The sequence below is a fragment of the Piliocolobus tephrosceles genome, chromosome 10, assembly GCF_002776525.5.
Source record: "Piliocolobus tephrosceles isolate RC106 chromosome 10, ASM277652v3, whole genome shotgun sequence".
In the NCBI taxonomy this organism is placed as follows: domain Eukaryota; kingdom Metazoa; phylum Chordata; class Mammalia; order Primates; family Cercopithecidae; genus Piliocolobus; species Piliocolobus tephrosceles.
In genome coordinates this window covers 75,457,273-75,483,031 of record NC_045443.1, presented here as the reverse complement: position 1 = coordinate 75,483,031, position 25,759 = coordinate 75,457,273, and the positions used below count along the sequence as shown (strand labels likewise).

Below are 25,759 nucleotides of genomic sequence, written 5' to 3'. Positions count from 1 at the left end.
GATAGATAGATAGATAGATAGATAGATAGATAGATAGATAGATAGATAGATAGATAGACAGATAGATCTCTTCAGGAGCAGAGAGGAAAGGCCATGTGAGGATATAGCATGAAACCCACTCTCTGGAAGTCAGGAAGAGTTCTCATAAAAAAACAAATTTGCAGACACCTTGATCATAAACTTCTAGCCTCCAGAACTGTGAAAAACTAAATGTCTATTGTTTAAGTCACCCAATCTGTGGTATTTAGTTATGAAAACCAAGGAGTATCATACACACAGACAAAACCCAAGTTCCTCTAGAAATAGGTGGTGTCCCCAGTCCCCTTTCCCACTGCCGTTCTTTAGTTAGGTGCTCATCTAATTTATTTTAGTCACTATCTAAGCACTCTACCTGTCTTTATCTCATCCCTCTTCAATATTCTTACATTGCTGTGAGAGTTCCTTTTAAAATACAATGATCATAGCATGTGCTCTTGCCTTAAAGTGACATAAAACTAATTAAACTTAGTAAAGTAGCTCCTTATCACCTATAGGTCCAAACACCCTAGTATGGCCCCCGCGTCCTTTGTTCCTTGTCTTCTTGACCACATTCCCAGTGCACTTCAGAATCCCATTATTGGTTCCTCACACCAAACTCTTCTATGCCTTTATGTTCTCACTCCCCACATTCCTTCTGATTTCTCCCAGGCTGGATGTCAAAAAGTTGTATGCTTTCTTTAAGACCCTGCTTAAATGCTACTGCGTTTTGAAGTCTTTCCTTTATACTCGCAGGAAGGAGTAACTGTTTCTCTTTGGTGCTTCTAAGGCACATTGTATAGACATCTATTATGAGTGGCCTTTGTTTACATTACTCTCTCTTACCATTAAACTAAGGAACTTTCACCCACATTGTTTTATTTTTTCCCAAGGTGCTATTATGATGACAGGCACTTAGGAAGTAATCATATATTTGTTTATCAAATATTTGTGATTGTTAGCATAGAAGCTAGAGTAAGAACAATAATAGGAGTTAATAAAGGCCAAAACCACAACATCCTGCAGTCCCCCAAAATGTACCTTTTAAATGTAGCCCAACACAACGTATAAAACCCACATATTTAACTGCCTGCTATAAATGTATCTGTGAAGTTGCTGGAGAGTCTCCAACATATCTACAAGGATTATACCCATTCTGTAATTTTTTTTGTCAAGTAAAGACAGAAATGGGGTTGGTGTTGGATTGATATGGAAAGTAAATGAACTGCAATATCTTTAGGCAATAAAATATTTAAAATACACTACAGATGGCTGCTGAAAGTCTTCCTTTTTCCTTTGGGGCCTTTTTAATGTGCTGGTAAGAGGAATTCAGTTCTCTATTGTCCATCACATTTTAACCAGAAGTTGATCAAAGGGAAAGCTATAGCCTTCACTACAACAATACAAACAATTCAAGTCCATTGCTATCCTAGCTAGCTGGCTGGCTGCCATTGTGCTATGGCTCTTTGCTTTTGCACTTACACAGCTTTTAGAAAGAATACGAAAAAAAAAAAAATGCTGTGGATTTTTTGTTTTCTTTTGGCTTTTAAGCTTTTTTGCCAGTGAATTGTTGCAAGCCTTACCATTTACCCATTTTCTATAATGAATCAATCACTAATATGTTTCATATTATTTAAAAGACCTTTGACAAAAGTAGTTGGGAACCACAAAATAGGAAGTAAAAGACCTGAATCCTTGTGCTATTAGCTGCATGCTCCTGGGTAAATAAATATTTCTCAGTTTCTATTATTATATTGGTCAAGTGAAGGCATTCAACTAAATCAACATTTCATAAAATGCTACAGGAACCAGTTAATTATTATAAGAGAAAAAAGTGAAGGAATCAGTGAAAAAGCACATGGAACACTGAATTAAATAAAATTAAGCAGATTTGTACTTTGAACCTCAAGACTTCTCTGTACCTTTGATATGTTAATATCCAGCATTACTCTCTAAGAACAGATATGATATTCCGTTTTTTCAAATGTATATAACCCCAGAAAACTGATTTTTGACTTAGAACATCTACTATTGTCTTATGATACAAGAAACACAGGAAAAGTCCAAACTATGTGACATCTGAAAGGTCTTTAAAAAATGGTATACAATTTTTTTGATATGTATAATTGTTTTATTTTTAAACTCACATTTCTATGTGTTATAAGCTGATATGGTTATTTCCACAATTAATCTGGTATATTTATTGAGTTCCTACAGTATGCTGGCTACTGGTGATACAAAGATGGATTAGATATTATTCTACATTTAAGTGTTTCATGTTCTATGAGTGAAGCAGACATGTAAACATGTAATTACTTACGTGACTGCATAACAGAAAAATCAACAGCATGCTGCAGGAGCAGAGAGAAGATATGTTTTGAAAATAATCAGAAAATTTGCTACGAAAGACTTTTTGGCCTTTAAAATGTGATTTGCTATGTTGTATGGATATAGTTTTTAGTAGAATAAAATTTCCCCAGTTGACATTTTCTGCAATTGTCTTCTAATTCCTACTATGTCAAATTTAAGGTGCCAAGATTAAAAGGTTAAGACAAATAGACAGGAAACATGTTTTTATATGATCTCTATTACAGTAGTTTTTTTTAGTAAACCTGAACAAAAAGTAGTATCTTATATCTGTTCTTGCCTATCCTACTTGAAATGAGTAACAGAATTTAGAAAATGTTTTGAAACAATTTTTCATAGAAGAAAGTATTTTAAATTAACTGAGTCATACAACTACAACATTTAAGTCCATGTATTTTAAAATGATATACATCCCAAGTCACTTTCCAAATATAAGATGTTAAAAGACCTTCAGACTTATCTGTAATTTTTTAAAAAACCTTCTATCTCTGCTAATAGAAGGATTTATACTATGACCTTATTGCAATTTAATTTATACAAGCAGCTCAAGTTAAAATTATTCTTTTAAAAACCATTTACATCATCTTCAAAAACTGCATCTACCAAGCTGAATCAATTTATTTCAGGTATAATAAGTCATTATTTGATTTAATTTAAAAATTAGTGTCATCAGTGTATTCTAACATATCAATATTCTCATTCTCTTGACAGAACACCACTAATAGGGTAAATAAGAACTCTGAAATGTCATTTTTAATGTTTAAATATTTATGCTAGGCATTTATGTGTTTGTAGGCCTGGCATCTATTTGTTCAACTTAATATAGTGATGTTTGAACTTAAGAACCACCTTGAGGGCTAAAGTTCAGACTACCAGGTCTTACCTTGAGATAGTCTAATTCAGTAAGTCTTGGATAAAGCTGAGAATTTGTCTTTCTACGAAGTTTCAATGGCTGCGGCTGCTGCTGCTGGTCCAGGTTATACACTTTAAGAGGCACTGCTTTCACAGGTCCCAACTTATTAGATACCTATCTAGGTCTTTATGTTGTTCTGAGTTCCTCCGCCAGAGCCCAATCTGGGGCCCTGATGAAGCAAGGAGAGTTGATTATCCCACTGTCCCCAAACCAAAGTCACCTTGTGTTCATTTCTTGGTTCTGCCATCACAACCTCCTTTACCAAAAACTAGCAGATCTTCCCTCCCATAATGTTCTACTTTCAGCTAACAGTAATAGAATAATAGGTCATTAGTTTCAAAATGTGGCCCACACTTTGTGATTCTTTCCCTCTTATCACTATTTTTCACATAACCCATTTTTCTCTTTCATAACATCCTTATAGTGCCTTGGTTCTTTCTGGAGCTCATTTGCCACTCTAATTAGATGCGATTGCCAGTCTATATCACTATATAGCCTAATTAATAAATAGCCTATATTCAGTAATTTGTTAATTCACTCCACAAACATTTGTTAAAACTCAACACATAAATAATATGACAAAAATTCTGCACTCGTGGACTTACATTACAGGTGGGGAGATGCTTCACACACACATGCTTCACACCCACATACACACACACACAGAGTATGTAGGCTAGGAGAGTAGGATACAGACAGGGTAGGAGCTGAGACTGTTCTAACCATTATGAGTTAGGATATCAACAGCCTGTGGGTAAGGAGAAACTGAAGACTAATATTAGAATTCCCTGGGTATCTAGCTTTTGGAGTTGACTGTACAAAAATGCACAATGAATTGTATATAGTTCCTATTTCAGAACGTGAGTACATTGTACCTTAACCTTTTACCTTTCTCATAAATGCTGAATTAAACAACTACTCTAGGTATTTAGATATAATAATTCTGAAAATATGCAATCCCTTCCTGCACAACAAAGTCAAAATTTTGAGTAAAGAAGGAGCAAAATCAGGCCAGAAATGTATATTACAACATTATATTACCAAAGCAATGTTCTTAAACAGTGATGATTATGATAAATCAGCAGAGCAATTTCCAGCAAAATAATTAGTTCATCACACACACACACACACACACACACACACACACGTCTTTAAGAAATTTGAGGCAATAAAGAAGCAAAAATAAGTCTAAAGAAAGAGTTTTTCTATGTTTACAACACCTTCAAGAAAAGCAACAAGCCTATTATGCTAGATGATTTGAAATATGTTTTAATCTTTGTATCGTTAGCTTCCAGGTAAATCTGAGGATATCTGAACTGAATGAAATTTATTAACCAGAGTTTCTTTCTAATAAGGAAAATAAGTCTATGTTTGTAATTTTGCTTTTACACATATTAACATTTTCAACTATGTTACCTGAAATTAAAAAAAAAAATCTCCCTAGCCACACATTTATTTTCGGTATTACAGAGCTACAATAGCCTTGTAAAGAAAATCATCTTAGTTTTAAAAATATCCCAAAATAGGCTAGACACAGTGGATCACGCCTGCAATCCCAGCACTTTGGGAGGCCGAGGCGGGTGGATCACAAGGTCAAGAGATGGAGACCAGCCTGACCAACATGGTAAAACCCCACCTCTACTAAAAATACAAAAATTAGCTGGGCATGGTGGCACGTGCCTGTAGTCCCAGCTACTCAGGAGACTGAGGCAGGAGAATCACTTGAATCCGGGAGGCTGAGGTTGCAGTAAGCTGAGATTGCAGCATTGCACTCCAGCCTGGTGACAGAGGGAGACTCTGTCTCACAGAAAAAAAAAAAAAAAAAAAAAAAAAATCCCTAAAGAATTATTTATCAAAATAAAATAATTATTTATCAAAATAAAAAGTCCATTGATTTACACTATTTAATAGGAGTTTCTCTTATTTTCTTGTTATAAAATTGCCTCATGCACGCTTCACCATCATATATGCTGATAGCATTACCTGTCTGCATCCACTGTCACATCGTGAACCCCTCTCTGGATGACGTCCCGGGAACTTGCTGTGTCTGGTATTCGGTTCAGACTTCTAGTATATAGGTTAAGTCCTCCATCTGTCATGTACCTGAAAAGAAATGTCTAATTAATCCACAGAAAATAAAATCAACTCAACTGTACAATTTAACTTAAACAAACGGTGTTCACAATTTTCAATAATTACTCAAATATATTCTATTATCTTTTTTTTCTGTGTAAACATTCTACTCACCAGGGATAATTAAAATATTTTTTCAAGTTTACTAGGAAATCAATATTCCTGACTATAACAAGTAACTAGCCTATCATAGAACCTATTTTTCTCTTTTGTTATTAATATTATGAACAGACTTGCAGATAATATAACCCTTAGAAAATTAAAAGGAAGAAAATTTCATTTTTGAAATATTGTTTTTGAAGAGGTCATAGGAGTCAAGGATCAAAGCCTAAACTTCCACCATATCTGCCATCTTCCTAGAATTCTGTTTTTATATTTAAATTATAGTTAATATCTCATATCAGCTGCTGTCACAGCACTGTCAAAATCAGCTGTGTCCCCACCCAAATCTTACCCTGAACTGTAATAATCCCCATGTGTCAAGTGTCAAGGGTGGGGCCAGGTAGAGACAACCGAATCATGAGGGTGGTTTTCCCCATACTGTTCTCGTGGTAGTGAATAAGTCTCACGAGATCCCATGGTTTTATAAATGGGAGTTCCCTTGCATAAGCTCTCTTGCCTGCAGTGCACCATGTAATATGTCCCTTGCTTTTCCGCTATGATTGTGAGGCCTCCCCAGCCATGTGAAACTGTGAGTCAATTATACCTCTTTCCTTTATAAATCACCCAGTCTCAAGTATGTCTTTATTAGCAGAGTGAGAACACATTAATACAGCCATCTTCCTAGAATTCTATGTTTTTATATTTAATATCTCATATCAGCTGCTGTCAGTCACAATCAGCTAATTTGTAATTGCAGAGGTACACAGAGAATCTAAAGTGATCCTCACCACTCCCTTAAAGAAACTCCAGTTCAGCATCTTCCTTTACAGAAGCATAGATAACATTAAAAGATGCCCCTCAGATTAAATGTGCTAGGTAAAAAATCCATGCTGATAACGAATGATTGCTGTGAACCTTTTTTTAATGATTGTTTGGAAAAAAATCAGGCACCTAGGAGAGAAACCCTTACATGTAGACACGCAGTTTCCTAAGGTCAGTGTGTAAGGATGGTTGAATGTAGACCAGAGCCAGACCGCTTAGGTTCAACTATAGTGCTGCTACTTACTAGCTGTGTGTGCTCAGGTAAGTCACTTAAACAAGCTATATATAAATTGCTTCAGCTGTAAAATGTAGACGGTAATGATATGCTCACTTCTTGCAGTGATGTTGAGCTACCAATGAGTTAATGTATATATAACATGCATAGAGCATTGTCTAGCACATTATAAGTACCATATAAATACTGACTATCTTTAAAAATACTAGCTATTTTATGCATTAGAGTTTCTAGAGTCACTAAAATAGCTCATATCTTGAATATGAAATTAGAGGAAGCATTAAGATTAGGAATCTCTGGTGCAAAAGATGGATCTTTTTAATACAGCTCAAGTAACTCTGACCTTTCACACACTGTTATGCATACTTCAGTCATCACAAAGTTTACTAAATGAGAAATGAGGGAGGATCAAGGCAGAAGCAGGATTAAAGTATATCTACCCCTCACTCCTGTGCCTTAATTTTAATTTTTACTCCACAGAATTCTTAGATTAGTTTGTGTTTGGTCATGTGACTTAAAGTAGAATTTTAGGTTATATTCTTGGCTCAACTATTTATACCGTGACATCTGAAGATAACTTAAAATTCCACCAAATTAAAATATGCAACTTTTATCCCAATTTTCCGGGGTGTTTTCTATTTTATAAACAGAGACTTTTCAAAGAGGTTCATTATGAGTAAGAGGACTTTCTCTGACTAATTCCTAATTACTGACAGATTCATATCCCCCAGTTTTTAAAGTAATTTCAAAAAGAGGAGAAAGAGATAAGACTTCGCATGCTTCAAGAAATTTTGAATTCTCAGAATGCTGATTAACTAATGTTCTGAGTTACACCTAGAGTACACGGAAAAAATGAAACTTTATTCCCATTTAAATGACTTCAAGACATTCTTTGTGGTTACATTAGAAAATCCTAAACATCTTCATTCATTACTATTTTATTGAGCCTTTTGTTCCTTTAATCTGTAAAACATATTTTTAAACATTTGCAAAAGAGAGTTAACTTTATGATTCAACTTTTTCATGACTCATAGCATAAATACTTTTTTTTTCTCTCTCTTTTTCTTTTTCTTTTTTTTTTTTGAGACGGAGTCTCACTCTGTTACCCAGGTTGGGGTGCAGTGGTGAGATCTTGGCTCACTGCAACCTCTGCTTCCCGAGTTCAAGCAATTCTCCTGCTTCAGCCTCCCAAGTAGCTGGGATTACTGGTGTGCACCACCATGTCCAGCTAATTTTTTGTATTTTTAGGAGAGATGGAGTTTCACCATGTTGCCCAGGCTGGTCTCAGACTCCTGACCTCTGGTGGTCCATCTGTCTCAGCCTCCTGAAGTGCTGCGATTACAGGTATGAGCTGCCACACCTGGCCAGCATAAACACTGATAAGCCCCCTTTACTTAAAGAAAACACCATCAAATTAAACTTTCCCTGGGATATCTCTAGCCCTCTTATCTTCTCACATTTTAATTCTAGGCTGAGATACTGGGGCTGCCTTCTACGTCAGCCAACAAGTGCACACTGCATAGGCTAATGAGCAATAGAAAGCTCAACACATCTTGGATATCCTCGCACAATCAACCTTGAACTGAGACCAGCCCCATCACCTGCTGACCAGATCTTAGAGAACTGAGTCATGACTTAAATTTCAGTGTCCTGTACTCTAACATATGAAAGAACAATTGTATGTGAGTAAACAGGCAAATAATACCAGGGGAAGTTTTCATGTAGGATTTGGGGTATTTTTACTTATTAACATACGACATGTAGACCATCGATGCATATTTAAATGGACTCATTTGTGAGACTATCCAAGACTTTTCTGAAAGACGTTCGGGAACAAAAATAGAGGAAACAAGAAGTCTGAATCATGTTTTAAATGAAGCAGAATCAAAAAGGAAGGACAAAAGCTATAACAGTATTTTTTAAAAAATTAGTGAGTTAAGCAGAGACCAGCTAGATGTCATCAAACCAATTTCCCTCTCCTGGGCACACAGCTGAACCATATAACCTAGTTTCTTTTACAGTCAGATGTGGTCACGCAGCCGTTCTAGACAAATGAATGTAGGCAGAACTCATATGCATGACTTTCAGGCCTGATACATACAAAATGTTCTCACACCCTGGTTCTTCCCCTCTTTTGCCATTTGCCTGCTGAATATCAATGCCTAGGGTGACACTGGAAATCTGGTTGGGGAACAACAGAATTACCATCCATCTTATTCTCTGAATGACTACGTGGAGTGCATTCCCCAAGTGAAGATCAGAAACATCAGCGAGGGTTTTATGTGAAGAACAAATTAGCTTCTTTGTGTTAAGTTACTGAGATTTTGAGATTTCTCTGTTTTAGAAATTAATGTTAACTAATATAGTTAACACATTATTCTTATATTCTTGCATATATTGCATGTATTCTTGCAAAATACAAAATGCTCGTGAGTACAATATGCCTGTAACATATATTATTATATGTAGAACTCAGTTGTTAAAAAACATTTAAAACTACTTATTTAAGAATATTTCTGTGTGTGTGTGTGTGTGTGTATACCCATGTGTGTGCATATTGTGCATATTATAATTAATTTACTGAATAACTGGACGGCTACATATATCATGTGAGTCACATGTGGGCATGTACTACGTCTGTATTATTCACTACTGAATGCACAGTGCCTGGTATGCTGCTTGACACATAGGATGAACTCGATAAATATTTTTAATAGACATATACAGGTATACATAATTCAGCTTATGATTATGATCAGCTTATGATCCCTGTTCTTTCTGTATTCTTTTCCCAGGAACCCTAATGCCTCCCACAATTCCCACTCTCTTTTATTGAGATGAGATACAATAGATCTCTATCCTAGAGAAACAATCTTCATATCCGACCGTCTCCAACTCCACATCTCTAACTCCAAATTCATCATCTCCTCACTCTGCTTTCTCATTAAAAAATCCTCTCTCTCTTGCTCGCTATCTTTCTCTGCTAATTTTCTCTAACGGTATAATTTTTCATCTCCTGTGCTTATAATGGAGGTATCTTAATTCTTGCCTGCCTTATGCCCTCATGGGTAGTCTATCTCTGGCTCTGTAAACTTTTCCTTTGCAGGGCTGCCCATATCCATTATTTTCCTAATTTTATCCCTACAAATGCCACTGCCATATTGCTAATCTTATGAGCTGTGAGCCAGAGCTCTTGCAATAGTTCCTGAAATCGAACCCCAGAGTTTCTCCCCTAAATTTGCTTTGCCTATTTCCCATAAAGTGGCCTTTCAAAAGCCATCACCATCCTCATTCCATGTTCTATGACTATTTAGTAATCTCTAAGATACAGTATTTTACATAGCTTATAATGTAGTTTAAACTTCTTAGCATAATGATGTTAAGGTCTGTCAAAATAGTGCCTATCTCTAAAATATTATCTTTCAATATTCACATTCCATGACTTTCAGTTAAGAGAAAAGTCATCAATATCATCTAATCCGCTGTCCCTCTGATTCTGAAAATTACATTTTATGCAAGCTTTCTGAATAATTTATACTTTCTAAGTTTGTACTTTTCTTATATATGTATTTTAAATATATTTCCTTTGTCTATAGCTTTTAAATCAGAAAATAGAACTAAAATGTTTCTTTTTCTTATTCACTCCTTTCTATTTCATGTGAGGGTTTAGTACTTTCTCCTCATTCTGAACTCTTAGCTCAATTTTTATAACGATAAACCTTTCGAAATTCCCAACATATTGCATTGTAGATGTCCCTTGATTTCTTATTCAAACTGCTCCCAAGATATGCTGTCACTCTCCAGCTAAACATTCTACATGAGTGTGAGTATATACAGTCAGTCATCATTATTCACAAATTCTATATTCGTGAAGTTGCCTACTTGCTAAAATTTATATGTAACCACAAAATCTAAACTCATAGCACTTTCACAGTCATTTATGGATAGGAACAGAGCAGCGAAGAAAATGAGTCTCAGACGTTTCCAGCTAAAGCTAAATAAGGTGATACTCTGCCTTCTTGTATCAGCTCTAATATCACAACAAATGTTCTTCTACGGCCTATTTAGTGCCACATTTTCCACATTTGTGTGTGTGTGTGTGTCTATTTACTTTTATTTTTTTAAGACGGAATCTCGCTCTGTGGCCCAGGCTAGAGTGCAGTGATGCGGTCTTGGCTCACTGCAAGCTCCGCCTCCTGGGTTCGTGCCATTCTCTTGCCTCCGCCTCCCAAGTATCTGGGACTACAGGCGCCTGTCACCACACCCAGCTAATTTTTTTTTTTTTTGTATTTTTTAGTAGAGACGGGGTTTCACCATGTTAGCCAGAATGGTCTCCATCTCCTGACCTCGTGATCTGCCTGCCTCAGCCTCCCAAAGTGCTGGGATTACAGGTGTGAGCCACTGCACCGCACCTTCTTTTTGTGTTTTTATGCTGAGAATTGTGCTGTTTAAAAAGGCCCCCAAACTTGGTGCTGAAGTGTCATATTATGTTCCTAATTGCAAGAAGTCTTCAATGTGTCTCTCAGATAAAATATGCACTGGATAAGCTCCTTTCAGGCCTGAGTTATGGCGCTGTTAGCTGCGAGTTCCATGTGAATGAATCAGTAGTATGTATTAAATAAGGTGTCTTTAAAGAGAGACACACATAAAGCAAGGTTATGTATTGATCAGTTGACAAAAATATTGTGGCCAAATACAGGAACCAAAATCTGTATCTCTACTAGGGACAACAGTTCAGTATTCACTAATGCAGTGTTTGTGGTGACTCCATAGAACATAAGTACCACGAATAATGATATAGAGTGCACACAGGTATATATACATACAAATACACACACACACATATATATACACACACACATACATACATACACATATGCATACATACATATATTAGATGGAGTCTCACTCCGTCACCCAGGCTGGAGTGGTGCAGTGGTGCAATCTCGGCTCACTGCAACTTCTGCCTCCCGGGTTCAGGTGGTTCTCCGGCCTCCGTCTCCCAAGTAGCCGGGAATACAGGCATATGCCACCATGCCTGGCTAACTTTTTTAGTAGAGATGGGGTTTTGCCATGTTGGACAGGCTGGTCTTGAACTCCTGACCATGGGTGATCCACCTGCCTTGGCCTCCCAAAGTGTTGGGATTACAGGAATGAATCACTGTGCCCAGCCTTTGTATATATATCTTTATATATAATATATGGGTATACTTATGTATATAATTAGCCATACAAATATATTTGAATAGTGAATATAAAATTGAATTCACACATCTGTCCACATTTAAGGAGATTGAGAAAAAAAGAGAAGAGGGGATAGAGTGGAAAGAATGGAGAAGAAAGAAGAGAGAGATGGGAGAAAGAGTGTACCTTACACACTCTTGCTTTGCCATTATGTTTTCTGAACTGGGCACTGCCTCCTAAGCTACGTTACATACACACAAACATGATCATTATAACTAACAACAACCAAAAATTGGTATGGTTATTAATGATAATAAATGTAATAGTGATGATAAAGAGGATGATAAATTTATTGAGTGCTTGTATCATGCCAAGCATTGTGCAAACTAAACTTGGGGATGATCCTAACAACTTCATGAAGATGGTACAATTTTATCCTTATTTTAGATGACAAAAACTCATTTGGATACATTAGGTTCCCAAGGGGTCCACAGATAGCGAATGGGAGAGATTCAAATGAGGCACTCCGAATCCAGTGGCAAATGAACAAGCTATCTTAATTAATCATAATTAGCCTCTATAATTCTAAATTTTTAGAAAGTCAGGTAGGGTGGATACCAGGAATGGACTAGTAGGTATCAGGATATCAGAGCAAAGCTCTAAATCTAATCAAAAGCTATTTTGTACTCTTTTTTTAGGTCGTGTCACTATTCAAACATAAACTTTTCATGAATGAAGTCAGGAAAGGTCACTTATATAGAAGAGTTATTTCCTACATGGGTCCTCTCAGATACATAAAGACAAAGAGTAGGTCAAAATCCAGACTCACACAAAGTTTATAGACGAAGTTAATTGGGAAGCTTTTCCACATATTACTGAGCCTGTGTTTGAAGTCAGACATAACTGAGTTCTAATGCAGGTCTGCCGTTTCACTAGCGTTAGGCCCCAGCCAGGGCCAATTAGACTCAGTTTCCTTATCTATAGAACATGTATAAAAACATTCACCTTGTAAGCATTACTGGTGGTGAGAAGGTAAAGTAAAACAGTATCTTCAAAGCACTTAACAAGAGCATAGTACATCACAGGAAATGCTCAAAATGGCAATTACAATTATTAATAGAATATCCTATTGCCTCCCTTTGGGCCTATTCTCTGATTAAGTCAAATATCCCAAATTGTTAATATACTCTGAGAGTTTTACAATCACAACATGTTTTGGGATGTAATAGGACACAGAGGAAAAACAGGGTCTGAGATGTATTGAAATCTGATACCACCAAAAGAAAATGGACAGAGTGAAACTTTCAACTCCAAAGTTATTTTTCCCTCAAGTTCAATTGGGGGTGCATAATTGAAGACAGTAAGAAAATATTTGTCCTCAAAGCAGTTACACGCAGCTTCTGACAAGCTAAAAAAGAAGAAAAATCAAGCAAATCAGCAAAACTCCTCCTGTCTCCTTCCCACGTCCTTCACTACAAAATCTGTTACTTAAGAAGCATGTGAAAATCACTCTGAAAAACAGAAGCCACATGTGTTTCTCTCAACAACAGAAAAACTTAGTGGCTTATAATGAATTTATAGAAATCTGGATTCTTTAGTCTCCATGAATTAACAGAGGAAGGGCCCTTCAACACTGAATAACCTCAGGTATCTCATATTTTCTCATGACTTTCTGGGAAAACTTACACATTTGTTTATAGTGAATGCATTCTAGTAGACCACCTCCCCTCTTTACACAATGCTGATGGAGAACAAGGCCACTTACCCACTGTTGATGTCATCAGTCCTGAGACTTTTCCCAAGGATATCACCATCACTCATATATCCACCCACATCGACTTCAGAAGACATGTCCAGGTCACTGCTTGCTTTCTCATTCATGTCAATCTGTGACATGTTTCCCAGCCGAGATACAGCAGCTCGACGGAGAGGCGTGGTATACATGAACCTCGAGGGGTCTGTGTGGATGAATCGACTGGTACCACTGCGAGGATAGCCAGCACCCAGGGAGGGGGCATCTCCCGCCTGAAGTCGCGGACATGCCTGGCCCAACCTCCAGGTCATGGGGGTGGGTCGACTTGTCAAGTTGGGTATGCTCCTTCCATTCACTTCTGTTGTCACAGTGCTGTCAAATGTTGTCTCCAGGGTGCTGTCAAATAAAATGGAGAAATAACTAAACTCTGGTTCACTTAGGGCCACAACCTAGAATGCATGATGACAGAACAGGCTAGAGTTGAGGGTCATGTCTTATAAACATGTCATCTTCCTGAAAGCTAAACTATATGCTCATTGTGAGGTCAAGCTGTGGAAAGGGGCATACATTTTACAGCTTTTGGTTGTTTTCAAAAGAAAGGCCATCAGTATACCTTGGGTAAAACAACATATTGCTTTACATTTTCAGCAAATCCTTAACTCATTGTAATCTTCCCAGACCTATTCTGAAAGTTAACTACAATTATGCTTGAATGTCTCCCTACCACCCTGCCTAGATGCATTTCAAGTGCAACTTGTGCCACTATTTTCTAGGACAGGTATTACAAATCCACTTAACAGTGATGGTGGTAGTTGCAGTAACTAATTCCATTGAACTGGAGGTTATACTGAAAAAGACATAGATAGCAGATAGAGATAGAGATAAAAGATAAATAGGTATATGTGTGAATTTTCAGTTTAAGGATAATTACGAATCAATTTTCATATAAAACGAGAGGAAATAGTAAGGGGAAACTGAAATCCCATCTCTGTCATTATAAGAAAAGTTAAACGTTTGTTTGTAATTATTTTTTTTTATTGGCTCAAATATATGCAGAATTGAAAAAAACCTGTGGCTTATCTGAGTCCCACGAAGACTGGACATAGTCTCTTCTAAATTCTGCCTCAAATCTGCTATGTTTTTAACGGTTCTCATTCTTCTTGTTTCAGGGTCTTCACCTAGGAAAGCAACATGATAAATTTACTATTCATGACATTTATTATCCTCAAAATAATTGTATACATAGATAAGTCACCTCTTCTTAAAAGTAAAAGGATATGTAATACACTTCAAATAACTATTATCATCTACAAATTATAATTCTTTCTACAAATAAAATGTGAATAGATACAAATATAGTATCACAAGTAATAATTTTAAGTGGTGATAACACAATAACACTTTGTAGGTTTGACCTTAAAATAAAAAAAAAAAATCACTTGGAAATATGCTGTTTACCAATCCATGTTGCTGGGATTAATTAAAAATCTATGATTATGACCTGAGAAAGATGGCTAAATAGGAACAGCTCCGGTCTGCAGCTCCCAGTGAGATCAACACAGAAGGCCGGTGTTCATCTCAATGGGACTGGTCAGACAGTGGGTGCAGCCCACCGAGGGTGAGCAGAAGCAGGGTGGGGTGTTGCCTGACCTGGGAAGTGCATAGGGTTGGGGAACTCCCTCCCCTAGCCAAGGCAAGCTGTGAGGGACTGTGCCTTGAGGGACGGAACTATCCGGTCCAGATACTATGCTTTTCCCAGGGTCTTTATAAACTGCACACCAGGAGATTCCACTGGGTGCCTACATCACCAAGGGCCTGGGTTTCAAGCACAAAACTGGGCAGCCGTTTGGGCAGACACTGAGCTAGCTGCAGGAGCTTTTTTTTTTGGTACCCCAGTGGCACCTGGAATGCCAGCGAGACAGAACCATCCACTCCTCTGGAAAGGGGCCTGAAGCCAGGGAGCTAAGTGGTCTAGCTCAGTAGATCCCCCCGCCATGGAGCCCAGCAAGCTAAGATCCACTGGCTTGAAATTCGTGCTGCCAGCACAGCAGTCTGAAGTACACCTGGGACCCTGGAGCTTGGTTAGGGGAGGGGCGACTGTCATAACTGAGGCTTGAGTGCAGGCACTTTTCCCCTCACAATGTAAACAAACCTGCTGGGAATTTTGGACTGGGCAGAGCCCACTGCAGCTTGGCAAAGCTGCTGTAGCCAGACTGCCTCTCTAGATTCCTCCTCTCTGGGCAGGGCATATCTGAAAGAAAGGCAGCAGCCCCAGTCAGGGGCTTACAAATAAAACTCTCATCTCCCTGGGACAGAGCACCTGGGGGAAGGGGCAGCTGTGGGTACAGCTTCAGCAGACTAAAACATTCTTGCCCACTGGCTCTGAAGAGAGCAGCGGATCTCCCAGCACAGTGCTCTAGCTCCGCTAAGAGACAAATGGCCCCCTCAAGTGGGTCCCTGACCCACATGCCTCCTGACAAGGAGACACCTCCCAGCAGGTGTTGACAGACTCCTCATACAGGAGAGCTCCAGCTGGCATCTGGCGGGTGTCCCTCTGGGACCAAGCTTCCAGAAGAAGGAAGAGGCAGCAATCTTTGCTGTTCTGCAGCCTCTGCTGGTGACACCCAGGCAAAGAGGATCTGGAGTGGACCTCCAGCAAACTCCAGAAGACCTGCAGCAGAGGGGCCTGACTGTTACAAGGAAAACTAACAAACAGAAAGGAATAGCATCAATGTCAACAAAAAAGATGTCCACATAAAAACCCCATTCGAAGGTCACAAACATTAGAGGCCAAAGGTAGATAAATCCACAAAGATAAGAAAAAAAAAAAAAAAAAAAAAAAAAAACCAGCTCAAAAAGCCTGAAAATTCCAAAAACCAGAATGCCTCTTCTCCTCCAAAGGATCACAACTCTTCACCAGCAAGGGAACAAAACTGGACAGAGTATGAGTTTGATGAATTTACAGAAGTAGACTTTAGAAGGTCTCCTCCAAGTCCTTCTCCTCCTTGGAGGAGAACAAACTCCTCCAAGCTAAAGGAGAATGTTCTAACCCAATGAAAGGAAGCTAAGAACTTTGAAAAAAGGTTAGAGGAATTATTAACTAGAATAACCAGTTTAGTACACAAGAACACAAATGACCTGATGGAGTTGAAAAACACAGCACGAGAACTTCATGAAGCATACACAAGTAGAAATAGCTGAATAGATCAAGGGGAAGAAAGGATATCTGAGATTGAAGATCAACTTAATGAAATACAGCATGAAGACAAGATTAGAGAAAAAAAGAATGAAAAGGAACAAACAAAGCCTCCAAGAAACACGGGACTCTGTGAAAAGACCAAACCTAGGTTTGATAGGTGTACCTGAAAGTGACGGAAAGAATGGAACTAAGCTGGAAAACACTCTTCAGGATATTATCCAGGAGAACTTGCCCAGCCTAGCAAGACAGGCCAACATTCAAATTCAGGAAATACAAGGAACGCTGCAAAGATACTCTTTGAGAAGAGCAATCCCAAGACACATAATTGTCAGATTCACCAAAGTCGAAATGAAGGAAACAACATTAAGGGCAGCCAGAGAGAAAGGTTAGTTACCCACAAAGGGAAGCCCATCAGACTAACAGTGGATCTCTCTGCAGAAACCCAACAAGCCAGAGAGAGTGGGGGCCAATATTCAACGTTCTTTTTTTTTTTAAGTTCTTTTTTTTTTTTTTTTTTTAAGACGGAGTCTCGCTCTGTCACCCAGGCTAGAGAGCTGTGGCCAGATCTCAGCTCACTGCAAGCTCCACCTCCCGGGTTCACGCTATTCTCCTGCCTCAGCCTCCGGAGTGGCTGGGACTACAGGCGCCGCTACCTCGCCCGGCTAGTTTTTTGTAGTTTTTAGTAGAGACGAGGTTTCACCGTGTTAGCCAGGATGGTCTCGATCTCCTGACCTCGTGATCCGCCCGTCTCGGCCTCCCAAAGTGCTGGGATTACAGGCTTGAGCCACCGCGTCCAGCCTCTCAACGTTCTTCTTTTTTCTTGAGACGGAGTCTTGCTCTGTCACGCAAGCTGGAGTGCAGTGGCACAATCTCGGCTCACTGCAAGCTCCACCTCCTGGGTTCATACCATTCTCCTGCCTCAGCCTTCTGAGTAGCTGGGACTACAGGCGACCACCACCAGGCCCAGCTAATTTTTTTGTATTTTTAGTAGAGACAGGGTTTCACCGTGTTGGCCAGGATGACCTTGATCTCCTGACCTTGTGATCCACCAGCCTTGGCCTCCCAAAGTGCTGGGATTACAGGCGTGAGCCACCACACCCAGCCTCAACATTCTTAAAGAAAAGAATTTTCAACCCAGAATTTCATATTCAGCCAAACTAAGCTTCATAAGATTCACGTGCAAAGACTCACATAGGCTCAAAATAAAGGGATGGAGGAATATTTACCAAGCAAATGGAAAGCAAATAAAAGCAGGGATTGCAATTCTAGACTCTGATAAAACAGACTTTTTATCTGTTTTAAATATAAAAAAAGACAAAGAAGGTCATTGCATAATGGTAAAGGGATCAACGCAACAAGAAGAGCTAACTATCCTAAATGTATATGCACCCAAAACAGAAGCACCCAGATTAATAAAGCAAGTTCTTAGAGACCTACAGAGACTTAGACTCCCACACAATAATAGTGGGAGACTTTAACACCCCATTGTCAATATGAGACACATCAACGAGAGAGAAAATTAACAAAGATATTCAGGACTTGAACTCAGCTCTGGACCAAGCGGACCTAATAGACATCCACAGAACTCTCCACCCCAAATACACAGAATATACATTCTTCTCAGCACCACATCACACTTATTCTAAAACTGATTACAGAATTGGAAGTAAAACACCCCTCAGCAAATGCAAAAGAACAGAAATCCTAACAAATACTCTCTCAGACCACAGTGCAATCAAATTAGAACTCAAGGTTAAGAAACTCACTTAAAACTGTACAACTACATAGAAACTGAACAACCTGCTCCTGAATGACCACCGGGTAAATAAAGAAATTAAGGCAGAAAGCAGTAAGTTCTTTGAAATCAATGAGAATAAAGAAACAAATACCAGAATGTCTGGGACACAGCTAAAGCTGTGTGTAGAGGGAAATTTGTAGCACTAAATGCCCACAGGAGAAAGCAGGAAATATCCAAAAATCAGCACCCTAATATCACAATTAAGAGAACTAGAGAAGCAAGAGCAAACACATTCAAAAGCTAGCAGAAAACAAGAAATAACTAAGATAAGAGCAGAATTGAAGGAGAGAGAGACACAAAAACCCTTCAAAAAAATCAATGAATCCGGAGCTGGTTTTTGAAAAGATTAACAAAATAGAAGACTGTTAGCCAGACTAATAAAGAAGAAAATAGAGAAGAATGAAATAGATGTGATAAAAGATGACAAAGGGGATATTACCACTGATCCCACAGAAACACAAACTACCATCAAAGAATACTATAAACACTACTATGCACATAAACTAGAAAATCTAGAAGAAATAGATAAATTCCTGGACACATACACCCTCCCAACACTAAACCAGGAAGAAGTCAAATCCCTGAACAGACCAATAACAAGTTCTGAAATTGAGGCAGTAATTAATAGCCTACCAACCAAAAAAAGCCCAGGACCAGATGGATTCACAGCTGAATTCTACCAGAGCTACAAAGAGGAGCTGGTACCATTCCTTCTAAAACTAGTCCAGTCAATAGAAAAAGAGGGACACCTCCCTAACTCATTTTATGAGGCCAGCATCATCCTGATACCAAAACCTGGCAGAGACACACACACATACAAAAAGAAAAATTCAGGCCGATATCCCTAATGAATATCGATGCAAAACTGCTCAATAAAATACTGGCAAACTGAATCTAGTAAACACATCAAAAAGCTTATCCACTGGCTGGTGCAGTAACTCACGCCTGTAATCCCAGCACTTTGGGAGGCCGAGGAGGGGCAGATCACGAGGTCAGGAGTTCGAGACAATCCTGGCCAACATGGTGAAACCCCGTCTCTACTAAAAATACAAAATTAGCCGGGTACAGTGGCATGCACCTGCAGTCCCAGCTACTCGGGAGGCTGAGGCAAGAGAATCGTTTGTACCTAGGAGGCAGAGGTTGCAGTGAGCCGAGATCGTGCCTGTGTGATCACAAAAACAAAAAGAAAAAAAAAAAAAGAAAGAAAAAAAAGCTTATCCACTATGATCAAGTTGGCTTCATCGCTGGGATGCAAGGCTGGTTCAACATATGCAAATCAATAAACATAATGCATCACATAAACAGAACCAATTGCAAAAACCACATGATTATCTCAATAGATGCAGAAAAGGCCTTTGATAAAATTCAACACCCCTTCATGCTAAGAACTCTCAATTACTAGTTATTGATGGAATGTATCTCAAAATAATAAGGGCTATTTATGACAGACCCACAGCCAATATCACACTGAATGGACAAAAGCCAGAAGCATTCCCTTTGAAAACCTGCACAAGACAAGGATGCCCTCCCTCACCACTCCTACTCAACATAGTATTGGAAGTTCTGGCAAGGGTAATCAGGCAAGAGAAAGAAATAAAGGTATTCAAATAGAAAGACAGGAAGTCAAATTGTCTCTGTTTGCAGATGACATGATTTTATATTTAGAAAACCCTATCTTCTCAGCCAAAAACTCCTTAAGCTGATAAGCAAATTCAGCAGTCTCAGGTTACAAAATCAATGTGCGAAAATCACAAGCATTCCTATATACGAATAATAGACAAACAAACAGACAAATCATGAGTGAATTCCCATTCACAACTGCTACAAAGATAACAAAATACCTAGGAATACAACTTACAAGGGATGTGAAGGACCTCTTCAGAAAGAACTATAAAACACAGCTCAAGGAAATAAGAGAGGACACAAACAAATGGAAAAATATTCCATGCTCATGGATAGGAAGAATCAATATCATGAAAATGGCCATACTGCCCAAAGTAATTTTGAGATTCAATGCTATCTCTGTCAAGCTACCAGTGACTTTCTTCATAGAGTTAGAAAAAACTACCTTAAATTTCATTTGAAACCAAAAATGAGCCTGTATAGTCAAGATAATCCTAAAGGAAAAGAACAAAGCTGGAAGCATCATGCTACCTGACTTCAAACTATACTCCAAGGCCACAGTAACCAAAACAGCATGGTACTGGTACAAAAGCAGATATATAGACCAATGAAACAGAACAGAGGCCTCAGAAATAACACCACACATCTACAACCATCTGATCTTTGACAAACCTGACACACACAAGCAATGGGGAAAGGATTCCCTATTCAATAAATGGTGCTGGGAAAACTGGCTAGCCATATGCAGATAACTGAAACTGGATCCCTTCCTTACACTTTATACAAAAATTAACTCAAGATGGATTAAGGACTTAAACCTAAGACCTGAAACCATAAAAACCCAAGAAGAAAATCTAGGCAATACCATTCAGGACATAAGCATGGGCAAACACTTCACAACTAAAACACCAAAAGCAAGGGCAACAAAAGCCAAAATTGACAAATGGGATCTAATTAAACTAAGGCGCTTCTGCACAGCAAAAGAAACTATCATCAGAGTGAATAGGCAACCTACAGATGGGAGACAATTTTTGCAATCTATCCATCTGACAAAGAGCTAATATCCAGAATCTACAAGGAATTTAAACAAAGTTACAAGAAAAAAACAATCCCATCAAAAAGTAGGTGAAGTATATGAACAGACACTTCTCAAAAGAAGACATTTATGCAGCCAACAAACATATGAAAGAAAGCTCATCATCACTGGTCATTACAGAAATGCAAATCAAAACCACAATGAGATACCATCTCATGCCAGTTAGAATGGGGATCACTAAAAAGTCAAGAAACAACAGATGCCAGAGAGGATGTGGAGAAATAGGAATGCCTTTACACTGTTGGTGGGAGTACATATTAGTTCAGTCACTGTGGAAGACAGTGTGGCAATTCCTCAAGGATCTAGAACCAGAAATAACATTTGATCCAGCAATCCCATTAATGAGTATATAACCAAAGGATTATAAATCATTCTACTATAAAGACACATGCACATGTATGTTTATTGCAGCACTGTTCACAATAGCAAAGACTTGGAACCAACCCAAATGCCCATCAAAGATAGACTGCATAAAGAAAATGTGGTACATATACACCATGGAATACTATGCAGCCATAAAGATGGATGAGTTCATGTCCTTTGCAGGGACATGGATGAAGCTAGAAAGCCTGTTAGTGGGTGGGGGGCCAAGGGGAGGGAGAGCATGAGGAGAAACATCTAATGTAGATGACGGGTTGATGGGTGCAGCAAACCACCATGGCATGTATATATCTATGTAACATACCTGCACGTTCTGCACATGTACCCCAGAATTAAAAAAATCTATGATCATTAGGATCCTAATTATTTCAAGGTGTTTCTAGGTGTACTCAGAATACTTGAGGTAAATTTGTCCTATGTAGAAAGTACACATTTGGAATCTGGGGAATAAAGTAGAAGCCTTTTATTTTTTTATTTTAATTTTCAGACAGAGTCTCACTCTGTTGCCCAGGCTGGAGTGCAGCGGCGCCATCTTGGATCACTGCAACCTCCACCTCTGGGGTTCAAGCGATTCCCCTGCTTCAGCCTCCCAAGTAGCTGATATCAGGCCCTCGCCTCTATGCCTGGCTAATTTTTGTATTTAGTAGAGATGGGGTTTCACCAAGTTGGTCACGCTGCTCTCGAACTCCTGACCTCAAACGATCTGCCTGCCTTGGCCTCCCAAAGTGCTGGGATTTCAGATGTGAGCTACCATGCCCGGCCGAGGTATTTTCTTATGGAAGCAAGAGCTTTTGAAGTCTTTCATTAGACTTATGGACAAAAACTGACAAAATTGAATGGTTTTATTTTTAATTACTTCTCTAATTTCTACAGTTCTACCAATGATACCAGAGTTCAAGTAAATTCCTGGGCATCTAAACCCAAAACGTTTGTATCTAATGAGCATGAAACAAATAGCTCTGCAAGTATGACTAACGCTGGCCTGATACAATCACCACCTATCAACTAGGGGCAGAAGTGTCCTTAAGTCATTTTGTTTATAGTCATCCAATACTTCCCAAGCTAGTAGCCTTCTAAAGCCAGTGAGTCGAGATAATAGGAAGAACATGAAAAGAGAGTAGTCTAAGCACAATTTTTGTTCTGTTCAATTTGGACTGAAGAGGGTATCTAGTGATGGGCACTTTTGATAAAAGTGAAAACAGAAAGGAAGGAGGGAATTGGAATGGATACATTAAGAGAAGGACAGGGAAGGAGAGGAGACAGAGAAAAAGGAAGTAGACGGGATGGCTGGGAAGGGAATGGAATGGAATGGAAAGAGGTTGGAAGAAAAAGAAAGGGAAGGAAAAGAAAAGCAAAAAATAGTATCTATTAAGTTACACTATGAAAATTTTCACATAGAGAAGTCAAGATACATATTTATAATCTGTTTTAGGAATATAGCTAACTATTTAACCTGTTAATTTACTTTCTTAACATTCAGGCCAGATTTTTAAAAATCTATAGCAAACATGCCCCTTTAACACTTATCATCACAATCATACAGTTGGTGGGGATTTCCGAGATTGTCTTGCCTTAGCTCTTGGCCATAGCATTCATCTGTCTCACATGGGACAAGGTCATCTGCCTCTGCCTGAAAACCCCAACATTGGAAAGGCCTCTACCTCACCAGTAAGAGATGGTTCCTTCCAGTAGCAGGTCAAAATGTAAAACATTTATGGGGGATAAGCAATAATTTGTCTCCCTTAAACTTTCACCCAGTGGTTCCAGTGGATTTGAAACCAAATGAACAAATTTACAATATCTTTACCAAGGCAGCCACTCACATATTGCAGGACAACTGCTAATTCCTTTACTAGATTTTTCAGGCAAACATTACTACTTTGTTCATTATTCCTCACTTTGGGTGGTTGCCAAAACAGCCGCCATTGTGCTGCCAGCCTGTAAATTTCTTCCCTTGAATTTATAAATCATTTTAACAATTAAAGTATACTTAATAAGAACATCATTATTTCAAACATAAAGTACTGAGAAACTTTGCTGAATTTAATCTTTTTAAAGAATAATAAAACATATGTTGAGATCTCATGCACATGACAAACTTTCTCTACACTAATTAAATTAACACAATCACTAATCCTGTAGATTAACACTATTCTTGTAGAACTCAGAACTGTTAATAACCCTTGAGACTGATCATATTCTTCCTGGAAGTTCTTCCCACATTTCTCCTCATACATATAATACAGGGTATTTCACAAATGGCTATAAAGAAGTCTACCTTTCACTTCCAAATAATCTGATAGAACTATGAAGAAAAAGAAGGGTTTTGTAGAGAAAATCTTACAGACTGCAAATAAAATTATTACAGTCAAGGAAGAGACATGCAAAGAAGAAATTAATTCAAACCTGGTCAAAATAAGTAGTGAAGGGGACACAACTGGAGAAGCACTAAACCCAAGATTCAATATGAAAGATTTCATACAGTTATTCACATCATAGATTGTAAGTGAAAGATAAAAAGTCATGAAAGGAGTAAGTTGAGATGACCTTTTTTTATTTTCATGGGTGGAGGTACAAGTAATTGACCTCACACAGATTCCTAGAACGCATCATTACATGTTCCTATCCCTTTCCCCCTTCCCCTAGGAAAACTTTTAAGTTGTAATCCAGCTGCATCTCAATCACTTGCCAACTGGAATATTAAAATTAATATCTCAATTATATTCCATCTTTTTATATTAATTTTAAGAATGTTGTATTTTTAGACATGTCATTTCACTAAATATATTTTCACAACTACTTCATCTCCTTTTCAATTTCTTTTTTCCAATCCAACAGGTATCTTAGATCGTTGGATTCTTCTAACTGAATTCATTGTTTATCTGGTTTCTCTCATGTTTTAGAACCACAGCCTCCCTCATTCCTTAGGTTTTTTTCATTATGACATTCACTTACGACATTGCCCTCCTCATGACAGACAAATGGACCTTTTCTTCCCAACACTTATTGAGCTAAACATAACTGCTGCCTTATTCATGTCACGAAAGATAATAACGAAAGCAGAATTTATTGCAGTAAGTGTTTTCAATGACCCACAAAAGGCAAGATAAAACTAAATGTACTTACAAACCCCTAAGGACTGATTGCACAGCCTTAATTATCCTGTAAATTTGTAACTGAGTGAGGTCCAGAGGCTTTGGGGGAAAAACACAATTGCAAAGTCCAAATATAAAAGCAAAAATAAAATTAAATGTTTAGTAACAATAAAAGTTACCAGAAAAATGCACCTGAGAAGTGTATTTAATCACAGTAATGTTGGGACTCCTCCTACTTGCACAATCTCAAAGTCAACCATTATTCCTGAAAGAGGCTTCCTATGTGTCAAACACAATGGAATGGCTTCCACACATTTTCCAGAATGGTATATTCTGAAATCGACTTGAGGTTTTAACATTGGTGCAAAGTGCTTTCTCACTGCTCATAAGGTGTTCTTTGAGTAGAGGAAAAAAAAAATAACAGCGTCAATTTGGTACTTCTACATTACTATTTGGTGGCAGAAAGACCATTTAATGTGTGATCCTGTTCTTAATTTTTAGGCTTTAATTATACACATTGTAATTAACACTGTCAGCATTGCCATCTTTTAATAGGAAATCAAATCTATATGAATAAACCTTATTCTCAGAGAATTATGCCATCTACCCCATCCATATTACAGATGTTATATAGAGAACAGCGTCCTGATTTATTGTATGAAGTAACTCTAGTTTTGTGGATGGCCCTAGTAGTGATTTGGATGAAAACTTTTAAACTCCTCTGGTTAATCTTGACACTTTGGAGAAAAATAACAAAATATGGCCAAAAGCTTTATAGTTACTTATAAAATATGCTCCTCTACAGTTATAGGACAAATCTTCATCTGTCTAATTTAGGAGGATATCTAAGAGTAAAGAGTTAAACTCAAGGAACCCCATGTAAAAACTAACTTGGAAGAGGCCATTTTGAGTCGTAAGCAGAACCTATTGAAGCACGTGGCAGAAATTCTGAAATTCCTGTGTGCTGTGGGCGTAGATATATTCAACAACTTAACATGTATCATTATTTAGGGAATTGCATCAGAATGCTTCATTATCTGGAG

At 38.2% G+C, this 25,759-nt stretch overlaps 1 protein-coding gene across 2 annotated transcripts in view; it reads right to left on the bottom strand.

Moving 5' to 3' along the window:
• Window positions 1–25,759, bottom strand: part of NAV3 (neuron navigator 3) — a 374,287-nt gene that overhangs the window by 145,055 nt on the left and 203,473 nt on the right. For both annotated transcript variants that reach the window (XM_023194757.3, XM_023195381.3), the window contains exons 10-12: window positions 14,594–14,702; window positions 13,537–13,920; window positions 5,279–5,398 (exon numbers count right to left, since the gene is read on the bottom strand). In XM_023194757.3, the coding sequence (XP_023050525.2) occupies window positions 5,279–5,398; window positions 13,537–13,920; window positions 14,594–14,702 (613 nt within the window). The remainder of the gene's footprint in view (window positions 1–5,278; window positions 5,399–13,536; window positions 13,921–14,593; window positions 14,703–25,759) is intronic.